At 40.7% G+C, this 25,289-nt stretch overlaps 1 protein-coding gene across 1 annotated transcript in view; it reads left to right on the top strand.

The window, feature by feature from the left end:
* THEMIS2 (thymocyte selection associated family member 2) overlaps nucleotides 1–25,289 on the top strand; it is a 167,541-nt gene that overhangs the window by 105,266 nt on the left and 36,986 nt on the right. The window contains exon 2 of the mRNA XM_075333966.1: nucleotides 18,099–18,239. Coding sequence (XP_075190081.1) covers nucleotides 18,099–18,239 — 141 coding nt within the window. The remainder of the gene's footprint in view (nucleotides 1–18,098; nucleotides 18,240–25,289) is intronic.

Below are 25,289 nucleotides of genomic sequence, written 5' to 3'. Positions count from 1 at the left end.
CTATCCCTTGTAGACTGTGAGCCGTCGCGGGCAGGGACCTCTCTCCTCCTGTAACTGTCTGTGTCTTGTACTGTTTATGATTATTGTACTTGTCCCTATTATGTATACCCCTTTCACATGTAAAGCGCCATGGAATTGATGGCGCTATAATAATAAATAATAATAATAAAATGTTATTATTAGACTATGTGTGCATGCTGAGTATTTGGTAAATACATTTTCTGCATTAAATCAGCACCTTGTGGCAGAAAAATGCATGCGTGTTTGGAGCGGTTTTCATTATGAAGTCCATGGGTGGAAGGGCTGAACATGGCAGGCAAAAATGCACCAAGAATTGACATGCTGCAGATTATTTTTTGTATCAAATCTGCAAAGAAAAAATAAGCAAAATGCACTGCAGAATTCTCTTTGACTTTGCTGGCATAGCGATAGGCAAGCAATCTCTACCAACAAACGGATAAAAAGTGTATAAATAATGCAGTGTGTACACAGTCTTAAGCGGGCTTTACACGCTACAACATATCTAACGATGTGTCGGCGGGGTCACGTCGTAAGTGACGCACATCCGGCATTGTTAGTGGTGTTGTAGCGTGTGACAGCTACATGCGATTGCAATTGAACGTAAAACCGTTCATCACATACACGTCGTTCATTTGCTAAAAATTGCATGTCGGGTTGTTCAATGTTCCCAAGGCAGCACACATCGCAGTGTGTGACACCCCGGGAATGATGAACAGATCTTACCTGTGTCCCGCCGGCTATGCGGAAGGAAGGAGGTGGGCGGGATGTTTATGTCCCGCTCATCTCCGCCCCTCCGCTTCAATTGGCCGGCCGCACTGTGACGTCGCTGTGTCGCCGCCCACATCGAGGTCATATGGAAGGGTAAGTACGTGTGACGGCAATTAATCGTTTGTACGACACGGTCAACAAATTGAACGTGTCGCACATACGATGGGGGCGTGTAACATCGCATACGATATCGTATGCTTAATTGTAAGGTGTAAAGCAGGCTTTACATTTGAACTTTTTTTCAGCAATGAAAGCAATGAGAAAAACTAAAGCAAAAATGCTATGTTTGGACATAGGCTAAAGAAAATTGTTTATTTGTTTCCTCTTTTTTTATTTTGCCTTATGTACACAAGTCATTATACCGGAAAAAATGTTTCTGGGCATTTTTTTTCCTGTAAAATGCAGTCTAGATTTGGTTTTGGAGCTTTTATTGCCATTCCATTAAAGTGGCATAATACTATGACAAAATTATCCACAGAAACTAAATGTGAGTCAGAAATGCATCCATGCATCTTCCTTATGCTGTTCCCATTCAGTTTCAACACTTTTCCATCCATTTCAGTATTTTTACAGCCCTCACAGACCTACTTTCAAGATCCTCCAGAAAATTATTCGAGTTTCCCATTGACTTGTATTGGGTTTGTTAGGCGGTACAAATACACAAATATTAGAAATTATTCAGCTCTAATAATCCGAACCTGAATATTAATTAATCAATGTTGCCACATTCTTTACATAGCAGTTAGGGGATAGTAACCATGTGATACTAGCATTGGTATCCGAATAGTACAGGATGTGGCAATGCTAATTTAGTTCAAAGTAGAAGATATCATAATTATACAGTGTAAAGGGCCATGGAGGGTTGTGAGATTCTGCTTTGCATACCAAACACCCACAAACCGGAAGTTCGTGACCAACTTTTGTTATTAAGTTAGGTCTTTAAAGTTGTCATTAGGGTGACTTATCGATATTTTTGATAATAAAGTTTCAATTTATCAGTGTTTCATGCCAAAATTCTGGCATAAAAAACTTTAAAAAGTTGCAAAAAGGTTGAGAGACTCTTGGTATTTTCACCCTGCTACATCCAAGTTGATGGAGCTGGGAAAAACTCAGGATGGGATGGAGCATGACAAAGTGATCAAAATTAGCGGCATATATTATACTATAAATGGTATTGAATTTGGCACATCTTTTTCTTGCATGTCCCTCGTTTCACTGGCATTATTACAAAATGCTAGTCTTATTAAATAGGGGGTCTAAATATTATTTAAAAAAATCATCAGTCTGTCCCACTGTTTTCGTAAGTTAAAATGGCAGCCCCCAGAATGGTGATAGGTATTTTTTAAAGAGGTAAAATAGTTATAAATTCAATACTCAGCAATACAAACATACTAACTAAAAGGGTTGTTGTGTACTCACAGTTCAATAAGTAGCTTATCCGCTCAGATTTGGCTTCTAAAGTTCCTAGTGAACAGATGACATCATTAGGGAGCGTTGTCGCTGACTACTGCAGAGGAAATCTTATACCATATGTGTCACAGATGTGTTACATGTGACAGACAGTCATGTGGTTTCTGGCCATAGAAGGTCACAGTGTGTGGCTGCGAAGAATGATACCTGCTGGATTCATCTCTCTTCCTTTTGGACCCAGCAGGAACTTGCCTTCCACCCCGCTGTTGATCATTAGTAGTTCCTTTAGATATAAATACCCCTTCCTTCCTTGTACTGGTGCTGGTGATATTTTTCAGTTCCTTCAAGCATAGTTTGCAAGCAGGGGGTTTGTACATCTCTGTAGTATCGTTGCTGAAAACTCTGCTGAACTTTTACCTGAGTCATCTAATGATAAGTAGTTAATGCTTTTCCCCTGTGTGTCCCCCTTGTGTCTTCTATTGTTGTTTAGTGGAGTTGATGAAGAGTTCATCAGATCTGTTCCCTATTTTGGACCCAGCAGTAGGGATACCTTTAGCCATGTATCCGGCTCGGTTCATAGGTGCGGAACCTATCTAGGGTACTGAGGGACCCCAGGGACCAGCAGTTGGTTCAGTCAGGGGTCACCATCTTCACTTTTCCCAGACACAGGGTTTCCTTTCCCTTTTGCCGTGCGCTTGGTACTTCCCCGTACCTAGCATGATAATATAATATGTCAGCCATTTAAAGACAAAAAGGACCACGTAAAATAAAATATATTGCTAATAGAATAATATGAATAATACACTATGCTGATAATAAGTTTGCCAGAAGAAGATGTGCTTGATGTAAGGGACATAGATTGTCTTTGCCTGCTCCAGAGTGCAACGAAACTTGCAAGAGTTGCTCTGTGCCAAAACAGTTGCATAGAAGTTAAAACTCAGTTGTCTGCCAATTTGTCAGGATCCGTTTACTATATTTCTTATTGATCGTAATGTGTTTTCAGAACTTTTTGGTTTGAAGGTTTATTGAGCAAAAGAACAGTTGGATCAGTGGCTTCATTGACATGCTTATGGCTGAATAATGAAGTCTGGCTCTGGCTGACATAAAAGATGTATTTATCATGTATGTATGAGATATGTAAAACTAGGGATTAAGCAAATGATCTTGGAGGTATTTTTAAACAAAATCTGAACAGAGGAAGGGGCATGGGCATAATGTCCTTTGACAAAAATAAAGAAGAAAGGGACTTTGGCAATTGAAACTACCAAAAAAATAGAGGGATATGAATAAGAGGAGAGCCTTTCATTTCACTAAAAGAAGATCCAAACTTTAAAACAACTGAACATTTTTTAACCAGATAATCTAGTTGTCAGGTTTTTCATTGCTTCATATATTCAGACTGTTACAAACGGAACAATCAATTGGCACCGTGACAAGCAGGTTGCATAAACATCAGACTAGGTTTAATTTTTAGCAACATGTGGACAGAAACCACATGAGTGTCTGTCACATGTAACACACATGTAACACGCTGTAGCAGCAGCACCTGTCATGGTTGTCTCCTTGCTGTTTTGAGACTAGTGACTGCCGTAGGACTGGAGCCTCCCATCTCCATCTTGACTTTTCATTTAAACGAGGTTTCCTTTCCTTTCCTTTGGCATTTCATGAGTTAATTTCAGTTTTGCTGCCAGCAGCTTTGTGCTCTGCAGGTCAGCTGTTGTTGCTTTGGGGCCACACCCATTTACGATAAATACTGGAGCTTTCCCAGCAGACCCTGTTGCTGTTAGAATAGTTTCTACTTCGGCCAGCCTGGTTGAAGGATCTGCTGAAGTTTTCTCCTGTGCCCATCCAACTGCTACTATTGAGTCCACCTGTTACGTTGAAGTTTGGTGTTTTAAATCCTCCTGTTTATTCCCCCATCTGTCTTTCCTTTCCCTTCATCTTTATTAGTTGAGTGCAAGTCTAGTGTACTCGTTGGCTTACTCACTAGACAGGGTGAGTTTAGGGCCAGCTGAGGGACCCAGGTATCCTGCTCACCAACAGGTTGAAAGACTCTGTATAGGGACACTAGGGAGCTCAGGAGTCAGCTTGAGGTGAGTTCAGGAGGTGCCCGCTCACTGCTTTCCCTAGGGGCAGGTACCACCATTGTATTGTCCCTGGTGTTTCCCCCTTTTTTGTGGTGTTTTTGGTAGTGTGTTAGACGCCCGTAAGTCTGATCGTATGTCACGCATTATATACGGACATATTCTACTCCATTGGTAACAGCACCAATCAATCTTGACTAAAGTTAATGTATAGCATTACCGTAAATTGTACATTTTTTTCTCCTGTTTTGAAATTTCAAATGAATTTAATTGCTATGATTTGAGCAGAGACGGAAAAGGTCTATTTAAAAAAAAAAATAAAAAAATAGTATGATGAAAAGGAGTGGCAATGTAAAGCCAATTCCCACATAGGAGTCTGCAAGATTTATGGTATTGACTTGATTATGGATCACTTTGAAATAAGAGACCTCAATTAATGAAATAATTTGTTAAACATTAAGTCCATAACAGTGTGAAGAAATATTGCCAACTATTGGTAACTCAGTAAATAATTCAATTCAGGAAGCCATGACAGAGAAAATCTTGAAAATTCAGCAATAGTCAAGGAGAACAAAATAATGGTTATAAATAATATTAAATGAAGGAAGAAGCTGATCATCTGAGGAATAGATCTAGAAGTAATCATCTGAGAGAAAAAGGGCTACCGAAAAACTATACTACCAAGGTTTCAGGAAAATTAACTAAACTAATGAAACGGAGACTGCAATTAAATATATACTACATAAAATAGATTAATAAGACTTGAAGAGGAAGATTGCCCGACCAAGGCCAGTGATTGTAATATTCTTAGCCTACCGTTTTACAATAAAGAACTTTGCGACCAGAACATTCATAATCTAACTACAGATGATTATAAAGTCTCTTACGAAAGTAATTTTTTTTTGTCTAGTTACAGTAACTATGAAAACTATAGCAAAAAATGGTTGTGCCATTGTGTTTAGATTCAGCAAAGCATAGTGTTAATTGCAATGTTACCAAGCAGGGTACTTTGAGTCTTATGCGGGCTTTACACAAGACGAGCTATCGAGCGATGCATCGTCGGGGTCACGGTTTTCGTGACGCACATCCGGCATCGTTCACGACGTCGTCTTGTGTGACACCTCCGAGCGACACAGAATCGCTCACAAATCGTGAGTCATGTACTCGTCGCTGAGTTTTAAAAAATTGTTTATTTAACATGGCGCCAGTTGTTCATCGTACCTGGGGTAGCACACATTGCTCCGTGTAACACCCCGGGGACGATGAACACAGCTTACCTGCGTCCCGCGGCACCCGCCGGCTATGTGGAAGGAAGGAGGTGGGCGGGATGTTTACATCCCGCTCATCTCCGCCCCTCCGCTTCTATTAGCCGGCGGCTGTGTGACGTCGCTGGGACGCCGAACGTCCCTCCCCCTTCAGGGAGAGGATGTTCGCCACCCACAGCGAGGTCGCTCAGCAGGTAAGTACGTATGACAGGGGTTTAACGACTTTGTGCGACACGGGAAGCGATTTGCCCGTGACGCACAAACTACGGGGGCGGGTATGATCGCTCGTGCAATCGCACGATAGATCGTAACGTGTAAAGCCTGCATTACAGATAAAACAAGTCTCTAAAATCATTTAAGATTCTGGGGAAAATATAAACAAAAATATTATCTAAACTAGTAGCAGAGAAAGTTATTGTTAACTTTGATTCATGAAGCACAGATAGAGGCTGTAAGGTGCTGTTCACACTGCGTTTCTGCAGTGTGATCAAAGGTTACATCTGTATCCACATAAAAATGGAGCTATAGCCTGCTATGACACAAAGTGAGTCCTGAAAGTGTCCATTATATCTAAAAGGGCACAAAAAATTAGTTCATTTTTTTGTGCACACCTCAAGGAGGCAGACACGACTGAAATGGTGCAGAGAAACTGTATCTGCCTCATTATAGTGAAAGTGTCCATCAGGGGGCTGTTTAAATTCCCTTTTTTTAGTGCTTTAGATGGAAGCCCCAATTGAATCACTGATATATGACCTGAATGAAATGTGAAATGAGCCTAAGGAATGAATAGGTGTATGCAATGTGAGGGCTAGTTTCACACATCCAGCTTTTTAGCGTTTTGCTGGATTTGGCGCACACCAGTACAGTGTATACAGTACAATTCCAGCGTGACAAGCGCCGGTCACATGCTGTCAAGTGACCATTGCATGTGACCCGGAAGTTGCAGCGCTGCCATTTTACTGTATACATTGTACTGGCATGCGCCAAATCTGGCAAAACGGCGAAACGCCGGATGTGTGAAATCGGCCTTAGGAAGCTTCTGGCTATCCCTGACTGAGCCAGAGCTTGACTAGAAACATGAAGTGGAGCTACACTAGTTTTTTAAGACACTGTTGTTGTGCAGTTTGGTAGTAATGTAGCTTTTTCAAAGTGAAGATGAGATGGTTCATTTCTGCTGTTTCAGTGTTTTGCGTTTTTCGTAGCACAAGCTTTAGTATATTTAAAAATAATTGTTATTAGATAAGAATATGAAAAACTATGGCTGGACACACTATTAAACACCATTAAAAATCCCTTGAGAAACATGTGTGTAAAAACGCATCAAAATAAAGCTGTTGGTCTGAAACATTTGTTGTACAGTGTTTTAATCTGATTCATACTATATTTACACACTTGTTAGCCATCTATCCCTGTCTTTTAGATGCTTGCTAGAGATGACCGAACTTTTCAAAGTTTGGTTCGCTGGTCTTTGGCGAACTTGTAGATGTTTGCCAAATGATCCGCAGAAAAATCCGCCAAACATTTGGACCCCCATTGGATTAATCCCTTCACGACCTTTGGTGGACGTATCCATCATGGTGCCCTGGTACTTAAAGACCCATGACGGATATATCTGTCATGGCGAAATCGCGGCCCCGGCGCCCCGGTGACCGCGAATGTTTTTCAAAAACTATAGATTCGGGAAGGAGAGGACCTGTACCTGACCTCAGGAGGGGTGGTGTCTCCTCCCCGGACCTACGGAGGCTGTGATTGGCTGACAAACGCCGCTCAGCCAATCACAGCCAGTGTAATGTTTCAGCCATTGAAAATGGCTGAAACATTGAAATCCAGCTATGATCAGTGCAGCTATAGCACTGATCACTGGCTGGAGCAGGGTGACCTTTGCTACACCCTCCCCCAGCACTGATTGGAGAGATCGGCCTTGTGACCGATCTCTCCAATTACCATGTATCTGGGACCGGTGATCTGTAGTGATTGCTCTCCTCAGCTTCTCCGTCCGTGAAAGCTGAGGAGAACAATCCCTGCAGGTGACCATCGGTAAGTCACTGACCCCGATCCACCGCTGTCCCCGATCATCCACCGCCGCAGCCACTGCACCAGATCATCCGCCGCTCTCCATCTGCTGCACCCCTGCATCGCCGCTGCTCTGCTCCGCCGGCGCCCCCGCACCTCCATCTGCTCCGCCACCGTACCTCAGTCTGCGGCGCCCCCGCACCTCCTTCTGCGGCGCCCCGGCACTTCCATCTGCGGCGCCCCAGCATCTCCATCTGCGGCGCCCCTGCATCGCCACTGCTCTGCTCCTTCTGCTGCCCTCTTGCATCAGCCACTGCTCCCCACCATCAGCCACTGGCCCCCCATCAGCCACTGCCCCCCTGCATCAGCCACTGCCTCCCTGCATCAGCCACTGCCCCCCTGCATCAGCCACTGCCTCCCTGCATCAGCCAATGCCCCCCTGCATCTGCCACCACCCTCCCCATCTGCCACCACCCTCCCCCATCAGCCGCTGCTTCCCTGCATCTGCCACCATACTCCCCCATCAGCCGCTGCGCCTCCACCCCGATCTGCTGCCCGCAGTCTCCCATCCTCTTCATCTGCTTCCTCTTCTCCCTCCTTTCCCACTCTCGGATCTGCTGCCTCCTCCATCTGCTTCGATTCTGCTGCCTAGATCCATCATGTAAGGTAGCTATCCCCAATCTCACCTCCCACTCCCCTCCCCCCCATGCTCTGCCGCTCCTGCATCCGTTGTGCCCTCTCCCATCCTTCGCCGCACATTCTCCCATCCACCGCACATTTTCCCATCCTCCGCCTCTCCTCCATCTGCCGTGCCCTCTCCCATCGTCCATCCATCTTTTTTTCCATCCCACCTAGTCCCCCCCTTTTTGCAGTACATGCGTGCGTGCGTCCTGATTTTTTTTCTGTAAACTAAGAAAGTAATACAAATAAACTTAGCTTAGGGCCAGTAAAATGATACTGTAGTATTCGTCAACTACAGTATTTTTTACTGAATATTGTAAGAGTCAGCCCAGTGCCACACGTGAGAGCGTATCACTTCGTATCACTCACATCGTATCACTTGGCACGGTCGCTCTCTTCCAGACAGGAGTATGCGGGCAGTGCTGGATGATGCGATATGAGATTCGTGCATCGCTGTCACGTGTGGCACTTGCCTTAGTGTCAGTTGCAGGCGCTCTTTTTTTTTTTTTTTTTTACTGACGTCCGTATTTTTTATTTTGCCAAACTAATATTTTTTTGTTTGGGGGGTCTAGTTTCCAAAATGGGGTCACATGTGGGGGAGCTCCACTGTTTCGGCACATCAGGGGATCTCCAAATGCAACATGGTGTGCCTAACGATTACAGCTAATTTTGCATTTAAAAAGTCAAATGATGCTCCTTCCCTTTGGAGCTCTGCCGTGCGCCCAAACAGTGGTTTTCTGCTACATATGAGCTATCAACGTACTCAGGACAAATTGCTCAACAAATTCTGTAGTCCATTTTATCTTGTGGGGGAGCTCTATTGTTTAGGCACCTCAGGGGGTCTCCAAACGCAACATGGCGTCCGCTAATAATTCCAACCAATTTTGCTGTGAAATTGCGCTCCTTCTCCTGTGAGCCCTGCCGTGTGCCCAAACAATTACTTTCCACCGCATATGAGGTATCTGTGTACTCAGGAGAAATTGCACAATAGATTTTATGGTGCATTTTTTTCCTGATACCCTTGTGGAAATAACAATTTCGTGGTAAAAAAACCAAATATATAATTTCACAGCTGAACATTATAAACTTTTGTGAACCCTCCAGGGGTTCAAAGTGTTCACTAAACATCTAGATAAATTCCATGAGGGGTCTAGTTTCCAAAATGGGGTCACTTGTGGGGGAGCTCCATTGTTTGTGCACCTCAGGGGGTCTACAAAAGGAACATTGCATCCGCTAATTATTCCAGACAATTTTGCTTTCAAAAATTCAAATGATGCTCCTTCCCTTCCGAGCTCTACCGTGCGCCCAAACAATTGATTTCCACCACATATGAGATATCGGTGTACTCAAGAGAAATTGCACAATTAATTTCATGGTGCATTTTTTCCTGATAAATTGTGAAAATGCTAAATTTTATGGCTAAAGTAACATTTTTGTGTAAAAAAGTAAAATTTTCATTTTTTCCTTCCACATTGCTTTGGTTGCTGTGAAGCTCTTAAAGGTTAATAAACTTCTTTGATGTAGTTTTGAGCAGTGGGAGGGGTGCAGATTTTGGAATGGGGTCACTTTTGGGTTTTTTCTTTCATCTAGGCCTCTCAAAGTCACGCCAAATGTGATGTGGTACCTAAAATAATTTTTTTTGTAAATTTTGTTGGAAAAATGAAAAATTGCTGATGAACTTGAACCTTTCTAACTTCCTAATGAAAAAATTTTGTTTCAAAAATTGCGCTGGTGTAAAGTAGACATGTGGGAAATGTTATTTTGTAACTATTTTGTGTGACATATCTCTCAGATTTATGGGCATAAAATTTCAAATTTTGAAAATTGCGAAATTTTCACCAAATTTCCAAAATCTTTACAAATAAACGCAAAACATATTGTCCTAAATCTACCACTTACATAAAGTACAATATGTCACGAAAAAACAATGTTAGAATCGCCAGGATCCGTTGAAGCGTTCCAGAGTTATAACCTCATAAAGTGACACTGGTCAAAATTGCAAAAAGGCCTGGTCTTTAAGGTGAAAACAGGCTGGGGGCTGAAGGGATTAAAGGATTCAAGAGCAGGCAGGTATGGTCCATACAACACACAGGATGTGTCCTGGTATTTCCGATTTTAAAATCAAGAGGTGTATGAGTGACAGGATTAGGCCTCATGCACCCACATCCCTGCCACTATAGACAATACACAATCTGGAGACCCATTTTGGAGTCTTGATATTTAAAACAATGTCAGGCAGACAGCAGGACAGTGGCATCAATTGCCCCTCCCCCCTCCATTGCACCATAGTGTCTTTGCATATCAGTCAGGTATAGTCCATGCAAACCATAGGATGTGTCCTGGTATTTCTATTTTTAAAATCAAGATGAAGATGCGTGACAAGATTAGGCCTCTTGCTCCCACACCCCTGCCAGTAGTGACAAGACACAACTTGGAGACATCTCTTGGTGTCTTCACATTTAAAAAATTATCAGGCAAACAGCAGGACAATTGCTTCAATTGGCTTCAATTTAAGTGGCTTCAATTGCCCCCCATTGCCCCGTAGTGTCTTTGCAGAGCAGTCAGGTATGGTCCATGCAACACACAGAATGTGGCCTGGCATTTCCATTTTTAAAATCAAGAGGTAGATGAGTGACAGGATAAGGTCTGTGGCTCCACACCCCTGCTGGTACACACAAAAGACAACTTGGAGACCCTACTTGTAGTTTCCACATTTCCAAAAATTAGGGTCAGACAACAGGAAAAGTGGCAACAATTGGCACAGGGGACTAACATGTAATCTTAACCCTATTTTAAAATGTGCAATTTTTATTAATATTCATTAAAATGTACCCACAAACAGACACACAAACATATAAATGAGAATGGATCACGTTATCATTGTAAATAACCAAGGAGTTTTATATATACACACTCACTTTAGGAAAGGGAACGGAAACTAATATAGTTAATGTAAGCGAACAACCATGGATTGTTATTGAACAGGACCCGCTGCCGTCTCCCCTTAGCCTCCTGATGAACCTCTGAAGGGAGAGGAGAAACGCGTTGAGGCCTGGCAGGTCTGGATTACCTGCTTCTCAGGGAAGTAATTCATCTTTTCTACCTGTTATACTATATTATATAGAATATGATTGGAGCAACCTTTTCTATTTTGCAGTAATTTGCAGGGGTGTCTGTATCCCATTTTTCGTTCAGCTCCTGGGGTATAATGGGGAGATTATCTGAGCCCCTTGTGATATGACTCTAGGTGACTGTAATATACTTTTGGGGTATACCACCCTGTAACATATGTGGTTGTAAATAACTCTTATGGATCACTACCTTGCATAAAGATAATTTATTAGGAATAGAAGTCTATACATCTTGTACAGTGCTTGTATCATGAATAGGAATTTCTGGTTATAGATCAGTAAATTGATACCTTCTTGATCTAAGGAAAACAATACAGGGAGGAGTATTACCATTTGGGAACTCATATATATTGTACTGTGCAAGCACCACTATAGGGCTTTCCATCCCATCCCTATATCAGGGTCAGGGAGAGGGAGAGCCGACGTGGAACGGGGGCGCCCGGTAACTTATGGTGCCATACCCTCCGTTGTTAGGTAGGGATACACTACCCTTATAGGGCTATATTAGTTTCCGTTCCCTTTCCTAAAGTGAGTGTGTATATAAAACTCCTTGGTTATTTACAAGGATAACGTGATCCATTCTCATTTATATGTTTGTGTGTCTGTTTGTGGGTACATTTTAATGAATATTAATAAAAATTGCACATTTTAAAATAGGGTTGAGATTACATGTTAGTCCCTTGTTGAGCACTCTACCCATCTATTTAACTCTGTTAGTTCAACAATTGGCACAGACTACAAATAGTCAAACACCACAACATGGATGTATGGGGCCGGCCCTGTTACAAGGCCTGAACCAGCATTTCTACCTTTACCAGTGACAGCAAGATAACAGACACCCATATTATGGTGGAGTGCGAAACATGTGGTGTGCTTGGTCTGTGAGATTGGTCAAAATCCACAGGCATGTCCACTTCCATAACAACTTATGGGCTCTCACTTACACCGACTGTAGCGGGTAAACAAGTGAAGGTTCTGCTGGCAGAGATCAGTTTTGAGGGTGAATCAGTTTTGAGGGTGACGGAGGAGGAAGAAGCATCAGATGCATTTGATGGGGAGTCAGGTGGTTGGAGATGCTTGCTAGGCCACATTTTAGTTCAGTAAGATTCCCAGACTAACGTAAAAAAAAGCCCAAACTAGGCAACCCTTGCCACCAATGCAAAATGTAGACCTGTCGCTGATGCTGGACACTGTGAGAATTGTGGTTAAGTATACAGTGGTAGTCCTGGTTGCATCACTCCATATCTGTGCAGGAAGCACCTTGTCTTCTTCCTTTTGTGCTTATCTGCATGCCTCTGGGTTTACACCAAGTGGGATCTACAACTTCATCGTCATCTTCACTGTTGTCTCACTCCTTGCCCTGACAGTCACACTCCTCCTCTTTCTGACCTGACATCACAGTATAGTATACGTGCATCTCATGTATCTGAGTTTCATCATCATCACCTCCACCTCTGGGTGTTAACGTCTGGATCCTGCTCGGACCCTACTTTGTCCAGGCCAGGATCCAACTGGCAAAGATATTGGGCATCGGTACAGATACTTTCCTCCTCTTCAGTCTGTGAATCCTTGGAGCAGACCTCTGATGCCTTAACTAACTTTAGAACATCCCCCACGTACACCTCGAACATTTCGCCTAGTCCCCCATCCACCATGACCTCGTGACTTACCACTTATGTTTGATCTATCCTTCCCTTTGAATCAAATGTTTCACAACCCTAGGCCTTCACATGTCAGACACCTGACACAAAAGTAACATTCTGTATTTCTTGGCTTGCTTAGATGGCCCACAGAAGTACCAGTCCCTAGTTAGATGATTCACTGGCAAATTTTTAGCAGGAACTCTAAAGTACCAATACCTATTATGATGGTTCACTTGCAATTTTTTAGCAGGCACTCTAAACTACCAATGTCTATTTAGATGGTTCACTGCCAAATATTTAGCAGGCACTGTATGTATTTAGATCAGGGGTCTCAAACTCGGCTGGGTGTATAGGCCTCAAATAGAAAAAAAATTATTTGAGGGGCCGCATTCTTCGCAGGGCCAAGTGACATTTTAGTGATTCCATGTATTTTCTTCTATATACCTTTGTATCCATGATATAATGCGGGGTGTCAGGAATCAAAGGTAAATACTAGTAGGTAATGCCATAACTAACATTCAAAAAAAAAGTATGGACAAAAGTTATTATAAATGAGAGTCCCGACACACTACATTACATACAAATAATAAGTCACATGCAGATATACAGAATATCCAAAATAGACACATGCTGCATCTTACCACAGAACTTCCTGACACGTTTCGCCGAGGCTTTATCCAAGGGTGCTTGTGATAGAGCCTCGGCAAAACGCGTCAGAGTGTTCTGTGGTAAGATGCAGCATGTGACTATTTTGGATATTCTGTATATCTGCATGTGACTTATTATGTGTATGTAATCTGGTGTGTCGGGACTCTCATTTATAATAATTTTTGTCCATACTTTTCTTTTGATTGTTAGTTATGGCATTACCTACTAGTATTTACCTTTGATTCCTGACACCCCCCATTATATCATTGAATGTCCATGCTCTTTTTACAGTCCTTGCAGTGTTACATCTGTTATCATTATTATAGACATGCTGTCCTGTTTCCATCTACCATCTACTTGCTTTGCAGTGTTCGTTTTCATGGATCAACTTTATTAACATTTTTTTACTCATATGTTGGCATGTAACATTTGTGCATCAGGGCTGATCAGATGGTATTTTACGGGTTTATTTGATGGGTCAATTTTTGATGGATATTATATATTCTGCTTATGCCCTATGAGAGGGTATGTTTTGCCTATCACTGTTAGCCACTGAGAAATTATCATAATCATTTCTTGTATGAAGTTCTTCCTCCTCGAGTCATGGTCTTGCTGTGCATATTTTTTATTCTTATGTGTTTTTTATATGTTTCAATAAAGAATTTTCAAAATAGTATGTTGTAGTTCTTTATAGGTTATGATTATGCCCATCCTGCAGCATTGTGCCCATCATTGTAGCATTGTGCCCATCCTTGTAGCATTGTACCCATCCTTGTAGAATTGTGCCCAAGTAGTAATGTCTCCAGTCCTCATCCTAGTTCCCTATTATGCTGTTCTTGACATACACAAAAAAAGATTCTTCTCACCTTTCCTCTGTTCCCTCTGTTTTCTCTTAACTGCTTGTTGCGGCCTGCAGACCCGTAGACCCCGTGACAATCGTGTACTATGCAGGGGGCTGGCGCTGGCAAGGCTTTACTACAGTTGGTTAATTTGCTGTGCAGCATGCACTTAGGAGCTCTCTGCACTCTACCATTCACAGGCAAGCAGGTGACTTCATACAGCGATGTTACCTGCTTGACATTGGTAGAGTGCAGAGAGCTCCTAGCGTGCGCTGGGCCGCAAATGCATCAACTGTAGTAAAGCCCTGCCGACGCCGGTCCCTTGCATAGTAACGCGATTGTCACAGGGTCTGCGGGCACATGGGCCGCAACAAGCAGCCTCAGGGGCCACATGCGGCTTGCAGGCCACGTGTTTGAGACCTCTGAGTTAGATGGTTCACTGGCAAATTTTTAGCAGTAACTCTCAAGTACCAGTACCTAGTTAGATGGTTCACTTACAAGTTTTAGCTGGCTCTCAAAAGTACCAATACCTATTTACTGTAGATGGTTCACTGGTAAATTTGTAGAAGGCACTGTAAAGTGCCAATACCTATTTAGATAGTTCACTGGCAAATCTTTAGCAGGTACTCAAAAGTACCAATACGTAGTTACATGATTCACTTACAAGTTTTAGCTTGCACTCAAAAGTACCAATATCTAGTTAGATGGTTCACTCGTAAATTGTTAGCAGGGACTAATGCGTATTAATACCTAGTTACGTGGTTCACTGGCAAGTTTTAGCTGGCACTTAAATGTACCAATAACTATTTAGATGAATTACTGTCACATTTTTAGGAGATACTACCAATACCTAGTTAGATTGTTCACTGGCAAATTTTTAGTAGGCACTAAAGAGTACTAATACTGATTTAGATTTTCTGCCAAATTTTTAGCAGGTGCTCACAAGTAGAAATCCCTATTTATATTATAAAATGCTGATTTGTGGCACACACCTTTCCCTACACTGCACATGCCTATTCTACACTATTGCGTATTTATCTATCTCAACTACCTATGATTAAACCAGTAGCTAAGCTAAGTGTCTAGCAGCAGTGGTGGAAAAATGCTCGGGTACACGATCTTGAACTGGATAGGGAATTGGTCGTAACAAATTTCAAATTGGCAAACGCAAACTGAACAAGTTTGCTCATGTCTAGTGCTTACCCTATTCTTTTTGCAATTTTGCCTTGTTGATATGCGGTATTGTAGGATACTATGTCACTTTGTTACAGGATTTTTAATGATGACTACAACCATATCTTTTGTATACTTTATAAAGATTGTTTATATCATTATACTATTTTGGATTTGATTCATTGGAGCAAAATTTGTTATTGGCTATTGTAATAGAAGGTTTGTTATTTTTGCTGTACATCAGTACCATACAAATTGTACACTGAAATATTATAGGTGCTGTTGAACATTTAGACATGTGTGGCACACCCAGACTTTGCAAAGGTATATTATTTTAGCAAAAAAAACCAACAAAAAAATACTTTTCAGCCACTCCACCACCATCTGCAATTCCTGGTATAGAGAAATGGATGCATGGATCAGAGTCCAGCTAGTCACCAGAAGAAGCAATCCAAAAAAAATCCAAGAAAAATCCAGCAATCCCAAACGATAACAAAATTCCAAAACTTTATTTTACATTTTAAAAATCCATAGTTAGGACTCCATTAAAAGGGAAACAGATGACGCGTGTCGGATCCAACAGATCCTTACTCTGTCCTAACCATGGAATTTCAAAATGTAAAATATAGTTTTGGAATTTTTTATCGTTTTGGATTGCTGGATTTTTCTTGGATTTTTTGTATTATTTTAGACTGAACTTTGACTTGTCCTTACTTAAATGCAAATTATAGTCTCAAAGTTTAGATTTTAGAAAGTGTCAAACCTTTTTATTGTTGCTTTTTTCTAAATTTCAGGAATAAAACCTAGATGGAGGATTTTTTTTTACATATTTCTGTTATAATTGTATGCATATCATATCAAGTTACTAGTTTTATTTATTTGCCTCTCTTCGTTTCAGCGTGTAGGTATGTGGAAGAAAACTCAGTAAGAGTATTGCAGTTTCCTGGTTATCGTGACTACTATGTTCCCTTTTTTGTGATATTTAAAAGTATGGTCTTGACTTTCTGTTCTCTGTGGAAGGGAGGAAGTTCAGACAGAACCAAGTGCTGCTTCCTGTGGCTTTCTCTTTAGGCAGCAGCATCTGTTGTATGTGTGTGTTTTAATAGCTTGTACAAAAAAAACCTTCTACACTTTTGTTCCTTCTTAACAGCGTATGGAACAGAACACCTTATTAAACAATCACCCATAAATCGGCTCTTTCTATGCTGTTATTTGTAAATTAGCAATATTCATTTATTGTAAATGTTGTGATTTGGTCTCAGTAATTCATTTGTAATATGCCTGAAGAAGAAGCCTTTGTGCTCTGAAAGCTTGCTAATATAATTTTTCTCGTTAGCCTATAAAGGTATCACTCCTAAAATAGTTTTGTCATTCTTTGGACATAGTATTTCAATAAATTAGCAATAAAAATTGGTACAAAGATTTATCTCCATAGCTTTTATAATATATAGAAAACTTCAAAAAGTTACAGTAGAAATACATGATGTTAAAAAAATCCCTCTCCAGTCTCACCGAAATGGAGTCAGTCCATAAGACGAGGTGTTCACGGCTTCATATCAGTCCTGCCAAGATGCTGCATAAGGGAAACGTCATTCGTCCCTGTTGCAACATCTCTGCAGGACTGAATGGAGCTCTGAATACCTTGCCTTATGGATTGACTTCACTCTCGTGAGACTGTTAATAGATTTTTTTTTTTTGCAGTATGTATTTGTACAGCAACTTTTTGAAGTTTTCAATATAAAGAAGCTTTGGCAAAAAGTACTTTGTACCAATGTTTATTGTTGAAGGAGAGGAAGTTCCGGCATCTACATTCCATAAAATCCAAATTTATTTGAAATTCTCATAAACTTTCATCTCATAAAAACAGAATAAAAGTGTGAAAAAAATATATATCAAATATATATGAAGTATTGGTTAGTATCTTGGCCAAAACACATAAGCTTTCCATCCAATGTCAAGGATCCTCTTGTTTGCAAGTCCCTACACTGATAAATGACCAAATAGCAACAAGAAGAGGAGTTAAACCTCCCCCCTTAATTTAATATACTTCCAGCAACAAGAGGGCAACTGATCCAGTCAGCCCAGGCCAAAGAATCTAATGCACCGACAGAATGCAGCCAAACCCTTCAATAATGATGGAGGCTTCACAGGTGCAATGTGGAGCAATCACTCACACGCTACCAATCATAGAGGGGGTGACGGTAGATTATAAAATTGCACACCAGTGGCGTGCATAGGGCGGTGTTCACACTTGTAAGTGCATGGTGTCCGGCTAGCACCCTATAAGTGACGCCCATACTATTAGATCAGGCGGATTGCCCGGACACTACCTAAGTGCAGCATACAGGGACAGGAGCTCCAGTATAAGATAATATATAATGTAAGAAATGTGAACCAATCATTGCCACTTTTCTATTAACAGGTTCTGTATATGATATCAGCGGCTCTGAGTGCTGTTTGTCTACTGGAGATCTTTTGAAAGTTGTTGGTAAAGAGTTGCTGTGTGTTACACTGGTAAATCTCCAAACTGGAAAAGAACAGAAGTTGCCACATGACTTCAAAGGTAAATGTGTAATATTCAATAGTTTCTGAGATTATTTTCTTTTGGTACCACATGGTAATATATTTAGGTTATGTTTTGCATTTATTAAAATAAACATGCAGACCATTATTCAAAAATTTCTAAATCTTTCATTTTTCTGTCTATAAAACTACAGAAAGTAGTTAATAATACAAATTTACCATATGTTTACTTTCCTTAGGCATCATTTTTAAATGCCTTTTTTTAGGGTGCTGGAAAGCTTCGATATTTAGCAGTTACCTTTAAAAGCTTCAAGGTACAGTGGTCAAAATTACTGTTATTGGGAACACTTTAGCAAGTTAAAAATAAAATGATCTCTAAAAGATAAATGTACATTTTTTTTATTTATTTATTTATTTTTTTTAAATCAACAAAATTGGGCCTTTGCAAAAGTTTGGGCACCCTGCATGGTTAGTAATTAGTAGTACCCACTCTGGCAAGCATTACAGCTTGTAACCACTTTTTATAGAAATCCAAGAGTCTTTCAATTCTTGTTTGAGGGATTTTCCTCCATTCTTCCTTGAAAAAGTCTTCCGGTTCTGTGAGATTCCTGGGTCCTCTTGCATGCACTGGTCTTTTGAGGTCTAGCCACATATTTTCAATGATTATCAGATCAGGGCACTGTGAGGGCCATTGTAAAACCTTCAGCTTTTGGACCTTTTGAGTTAATCAATTGTAGATATTGAAATGTGTTTAGGATCATTATCCTTTTCTAGAACCCATCCTCTTTTCAACTTCAGCTTTTTTTTACAGATGGTGTTATGTTTGCATCAAGAATTTGTTGACATGCTATTGAATCCATTATTCCCTCTACCCATGAAATGTTCCCTGTGTCATTGTGTACAACACAATCCCAAAGCTTGATTGATCCACCCTCATGCTTAATGGTTAGAGAGATATTTTTCCATACATAGCTTTAATCATTGTCGCCAAAGAGTTCCATTTTAACTTCATCATCCCACAGGACTTGTTTCCAAAATGTATCAGGCTTGTTTAGATGTTCTTTTACATACTTCAGAAGCTGAAGTGTATGGTAAAGACACAGGAGAGCTTTTCTTCTGATGAGTCCTCAAGGAATGCTATATTTGTGCAGGTGTCTTTGTACAAAAGAACAATGTAGCACAACTCCAGTCTGCTAAATCTTTCTGAAAGTCTTTTACAGTCAAGCGGGGGTTCTGATTTGCTGCTCTAGAAATCCCACAAGCAGCTCTCACAGAAATTTAGCTTGGTCTTCCAGATCTTATCTTGATCTCCACTTTTCCTGATAACTGCATGCGTTTTTACCGCGTTTCGGTGCGTTTTTGGCTGCGTTTTTGATCACTGCATTTTTCTGCGTTTTTTCAATGCATTGCTTGGGGGGAAAATGCAGAAAAACGCAGGAAAGAATTGACATGTCCATTTTTTTTTTTAAGCTAAAAAATGCAGCTAAAAAATAAGTTGTGTGCGGACAACAAAAATGAAAAGTCATAGACTTTGCTGGGGAAGCAGTCATGCAGTTTTGAGTCTAAAAATGCACAAAAACGCACCCGAATAACGCGCAAAAATGCAGCGAAAAATGCTTAGTGCGCATATAGCCTTAGAGTACTAGGCAGCTGGTTGGTAAAACCCATGGCTGCTGGTTTTTGGCACTAGGTTAGAGCAGGCTAGGTTTTTATAAAGCTGTGAAATTTGCATCACCTGGCCTTTTCTAACGATGATAGTGAACAAGCCATAGACTTAACAGGCAAATTTAGGTTTGAAACCTTGGTCAAAGTTATTTGAGCACACAAACCTCCAAGGGTGCCCAAACGTTTGCATTGGCCTATATTCCTTTTTGTAATTTTTAAAATGTTAAAGATGAAAATATGTTTATTTTTGCCTAAAATAAAAAAGGAATGTGTCAACTTTATGCCTTTTAGGCCCGTTTCACATGTCAGTGAAAAACACAGACGTTCTTCACTGACGTGTAAGACACGCACATGTCCCTCCGTGTTCCGTGATTCACGGCACACGTGGGTTGTCCATGTGCAATCCGTGATCCGGTGATTGCATATGGACATTACTCACCTGCCTTCACTGCTGCAGTCCATGGTGCTGAAGTCCTTGGGTCTGCAGCGCCGCCCACTGCTCTCAGCACCTACTTCCTGGTCGGCAGTTCTTGCTTTCATGAATATTCATGAGCCAGGCAGGAGCTGCCGAAAGCAGAGGCTGCAGAGCAAATCGCAGGCAAGGTAAGTTGAAAATTTTTAATATTTAATATGTCCGAGATTTTCTTGTACGTGTTTCACTGATCACACACGGATCACACCATAGTGTGGTCCGTGGGTCATCAGTGATGCCAGACAAAAACTGACATGTCTCCGTGCAGAATCACGGCCACGCGTGCACGCTGCACGGAGACACGTTCAGTGAAAGATCACTGATGTGTGAGCAGACCCATTGATTATAATGGGTCTGCGTATGTCAGTGATTCTGGTACGTTTTAAAAAAAGCACAAACGTACCAGAATCACTGACGTGTGAAAGGGGCCTTAGAGATCATTTCATCTTCAACTTGCTTAGCTGTTCACAATAACAGTAATTTTGGCCAGGGGTGCCCAAACTTTTGCATGCCACTATTTTCAAAAAGGAAGTTTTTAGGAGTACATATAGTTGTGAAGTGGTTTTGAGAGGCCCATATGCTAGAAACACCTCATACATGACCCCTTTTTAAGATTTGCACCATCATGTTAACATCGTATATTTATCATTAGCAATTTTATCTAACATCATGATTGGATGTAGTAGGCAGTATTTCCATACAAAAGTATAAATCAAACTTTAGGGCTATTAATTGCTACAGTATGTATGCAAGATCTGTGTACATAACAGTCTTGCACAATAATAACGGGGTATGCTAGGTGCTTAGCTACATCCTATAGATATACTTAAATAAGGAGGAACCAGGAGAATTAAATTTTGTCACAAAAGTTAAAAAACAATGAATCACACCACAATGTAGAGACTAATAAAAAGTGCTAATAGATGTTTTATAAGGGATTAACACCCACATGCATGTGAAGGGCAAAAAAACCCAAGAAAAGTATAGTATCCAAAAAGACCCCGGCGAGCCTAAATAGGCAGGATTCCATATAAATCACCTTACCATATATAGTTATCCTATAAATCAACCGCTAATGTGGTAGTAAGTGCATAGGTGATAGGTTAGTTATGAAAGCCTAACAGCTACCCATGGGTAAATGAATCTCGCCTTTATCCTTCACATGCATATAGAATAACCCTCCAACGCACGTTTCGCGTAATTAGATGTCAGCTTCCTCAGGGAATAGATAGAACGACTGATTCTATATCATGCTCCCATTTGCAAGTATATCGCAAGCAGGATCTTGTTATGTTGTAGCTTTTTGAATAGTGCCAGATTTTACTGTGACCAGACTTTTAGGGGTACTTTACACGCTGCGACATCACTAGCATCGGCTAGCAATGTCCAGCGCGATAGCACCCGCCCCGTCGCACATGCGATATGTGTTGATTGCTGCCGTAGCTAACATTATCGCTATGGCAGCGTCACACGCACATACCTGCTCGGCGACGTCGCTGTGACTGCCGAACTATCCCTCCTTCAAGGGGGAGGTGCGTTTGGCGTCACCATGACGTCACTAATCGGCTGGCCAATAGAAGCGGAGGGGTGGAGATGAGCGGGACATAACATCCCGCCCACCTTCTCCCTTCCGCATTGCCGTCGGGACACAGGTAAGGAGATGTTTTTTGCTCCTGTGGGTTTACACACAGCGATGTGTGGAGCTGCAGGAGCGACAAACAACATCGTACCTGCGGTCGCTCTGACATTATGGAAATGAACGACGTTACACAGATCAGCGAGATTGTACGTTTCTGTGATCGTTCATTGTTCCATCTAGGATTTACACGTTGCGATGTCGCTACCGGCGCCGGATGTGCGTCACTAACGACGTGACCCCAACGATATAGTGGTAGCAATGTTGCAGCGTGTAAAGCACCCCTTAGAGTGTAAAGTAATAAATGTCCCAGTGTTAACTGGAAAACTATGTAGCACCTTCTGATGAAGCCGCTGTTCATTTAGTGGGGGAGACGTGTGGAGATAAAGAGAGGAATTACTTCTCACTTGGAGAACAAAATTATGACAGCTTAAAATAAGATTAAGAAGGTGGAAATAACATGGCTAATTTTATTTAGGCCATTATGTGTTAGAGAAGTTACAAGAGGGAATTATTCTATATCAGTGTTAAGCATAACTACAGTGTAATGTCAGAGGATGTAACAACATTAGCACCTAAATATTGCACTAATGTCACCTGTATTTAGTGAAATAGCACTAGCACTTTAATCATAAGACCGTGTAGGTTCACTAATAATATTAGTGTTGATTGTAACGTTTATTTGAGTTGAGCATAAGAATCATCTAATTGTGCTCAATATAATAGTACAGGCATAGTAATATTGGTACTTTAAAATAACTATAATTTAGTTATGGCTGACAGATGGTGCAGCGGTGTTAGTGCTGCATTGAAGAAATAAAAGTAGGGAGTGATGATCAACACTTATTATTTATATTCCAATAGCCAAAGCAATTTATGGGGCCTGATGGCTTGATTGGTATTGAACATAGTGCTTTAAAATTATTACTGTTGGGACCTAATGTTTAAATAGCTGGGTGCTATAGTCCATTTTTCACTAGAATTGTTGTTGTACTTGACAGACCTAAGTTTATTGGTGGATAATGCTGTTTAAATATATATTATTAAAGAGATATTTTTAATTAATAATGTTGTCATGATAAGCATCATGAGCATGTTCAACACCTTCTTCAAATTCTTTGTGATGATCATTTATTTGCCAAACTGGAGAAATGTCAGTTTGAGGTTCAACAGGTAATTTTTTTGGGAGAATTTGGTTTCTTCATTGGGGTTTCAGATGGAAACCGAATAAGGTACATGCCATCTGGGATTGGGTACAAACTACTAAATTTAAACCTTTGCAGAGACTTTTAGGATTTGCTAATTACTATCAAAAGTCAAAATCAGAAGTTTGCAAAAAGAATTGGGGGTGATTTAGCCATTTTCCAAGACAGGTTATGTTTTTCATTGTCATTGCTTATTTATTTTTTGTGTGGTGAGATAATGTTTTTGTTGATATCCTTTTGGATAAATATGACATTTTGATCTCTTGTTACAACATTTTTTGAGGCATTGCAGCGACAAAAATAACTAATTTTGTTCTTGATTTTTTATTTTTAAGTTTACAGTGTTTACTGATTGGTTTAATTGTTTTTATATTTTGATAAATCAAACTTTTGTGAACACGATAATACCACACATGTGAATTTATTAACTTTATTTTTAATGGAACAAAAGGTTGGGGGGATTTGAACTTATGTTTTTTTACATTATTTCATATTTTTTATTGTTTTTTTATTTTTACTGATCTTAACAATCTCCTTAGGGGACTTGGATGAACACTTAAAATAGCACACCCCCATGCTGGCGTGAGTTAAAAGACTCTGTCAACGTTTGACAGTGGAACTTAACAGTTTATCAATGCAGAACTCTGCCTGTGATTGATATAGACAGGTCCTCTATTGGGAAAGCTTATCCTGTGACATATATTACAGAATGTAATGTTACAGTTAGAAGGGATGTCCAGGGTCATCGTGTACAACCCCCTGCTCAATGCAGGAGTCAGTTAACCATCTTAGACAGATGCCTATCCAACCTGTTTGAAGACTTTCATTGAAAGAGAAGTCACCACCTCTTGTGGTCTTCCCCATCACCAGTCACATGCCCAGGCCCTTGCATGCCCTGAACTCACCCTGGCTAGTGAAAAGGCCAGCAAGAGCACTAGTCTCACCACTGTAATATTACCACACAAGGGAAGAGAGGCAGACAGGGGGAAAATAGACACAAAAGGGAAAACACTCCAAGCTCCTCCAATGCAGCTAAACACCACAGATGCAACTGTCAGGACTCCTCAGCTTCTTCCAGAGACTAGCTCCTTTCAAACTGGTCAGTGTAAGAATGAAGATTCTATAACCAGCATTAGAGGGTAAAACATGTGACTTTTCATAACTAAGGGGAGTGGTCACAAAAGAGTTGCACCTGGGATAAAAGCTACAAAGAACAACAAAATAGAAAAGAGTCCTTAACCCCCTACAGTACTAAAAGCAAGTAAATTTTACTCAAATACAATTAGTGGATCTGCGAGCAATAAGGCGGTGTGACCTTTTGATTCCAGACTGACCAATAGACTCCCCAGAGCGGCACACACTAATGACAGTAGGTATTCTTTTTAGGGAAACATGGTATCTGGATAGTTAAAATCACTAATGATCACTATGTTGCATTTTTTGACAACAAAGATATCTGATGTAAAGAGTTCATCCATATCTTTAGCCAGGATATATATATATATATATATATATATATATATATATATATATATATCAGCAGGAGCCCATAGATTCTAGATGCAAAACAAACAGAATCTAGTGGACTTACTACCATTCCATCTTCAGCCCTTCCAATGCTGACATTATGGTCACGTGAGCAATCGTATAATTGTAATGTCACCAAAGGTCTTCACGCAGTCTTCACATTGGAAGCTACACTGATAATGTTATCATTAGTATAGCTCTTGATGCAAAATCTAGGGGCCCCCAAGGGGTTAAGGGTCCTGAGCAACTGCCCAGTTTGCCCCACCTTAATGCCGGTCCTGCCCTTTCAGGTGAGGTAGCAAAAACCTGCTGACAGATTTCCTTTAATAAATGGGAGACAGAACTAAACATGATTTTTATCTTGGATAAAAAGAGAACCATTCTAAAAAAAAAATCAAAAATTCTCTATTTCAACATCAATAAAATACTAAAACCGTACCTACAAGATTATTTTCAGGGGTATAAAACCCTAGATATTTTGCATGAAATTGATTGTTATAACCTCAAACTGTTCAAGATGTAACCAAAATTGAGGCACACGCTCCTGTGTATGGTTCTTCTGCCCTAAGATTGACATTTTCTGGA

Source organism: Anomaloglossus baeobatrachus, chromosome 2, assembly GCF_048569485.1.
Source record: "Anomaloglossus baeobatrachus isolate aAnoBae1 chromosome 2, aAnoBae1.hap1, whole genome shotgun sequence".
Classification (NCBI taxonomy): Eukaryota; Metazoa; Chordata; class Amphibia; order Anura; family Aromobatidae; genus Anomaloglossus; species Anomaloglossus baeobatrachus.
This window is presented reverse-complemented; position numbering and strand designations above follow the sequence as displayed.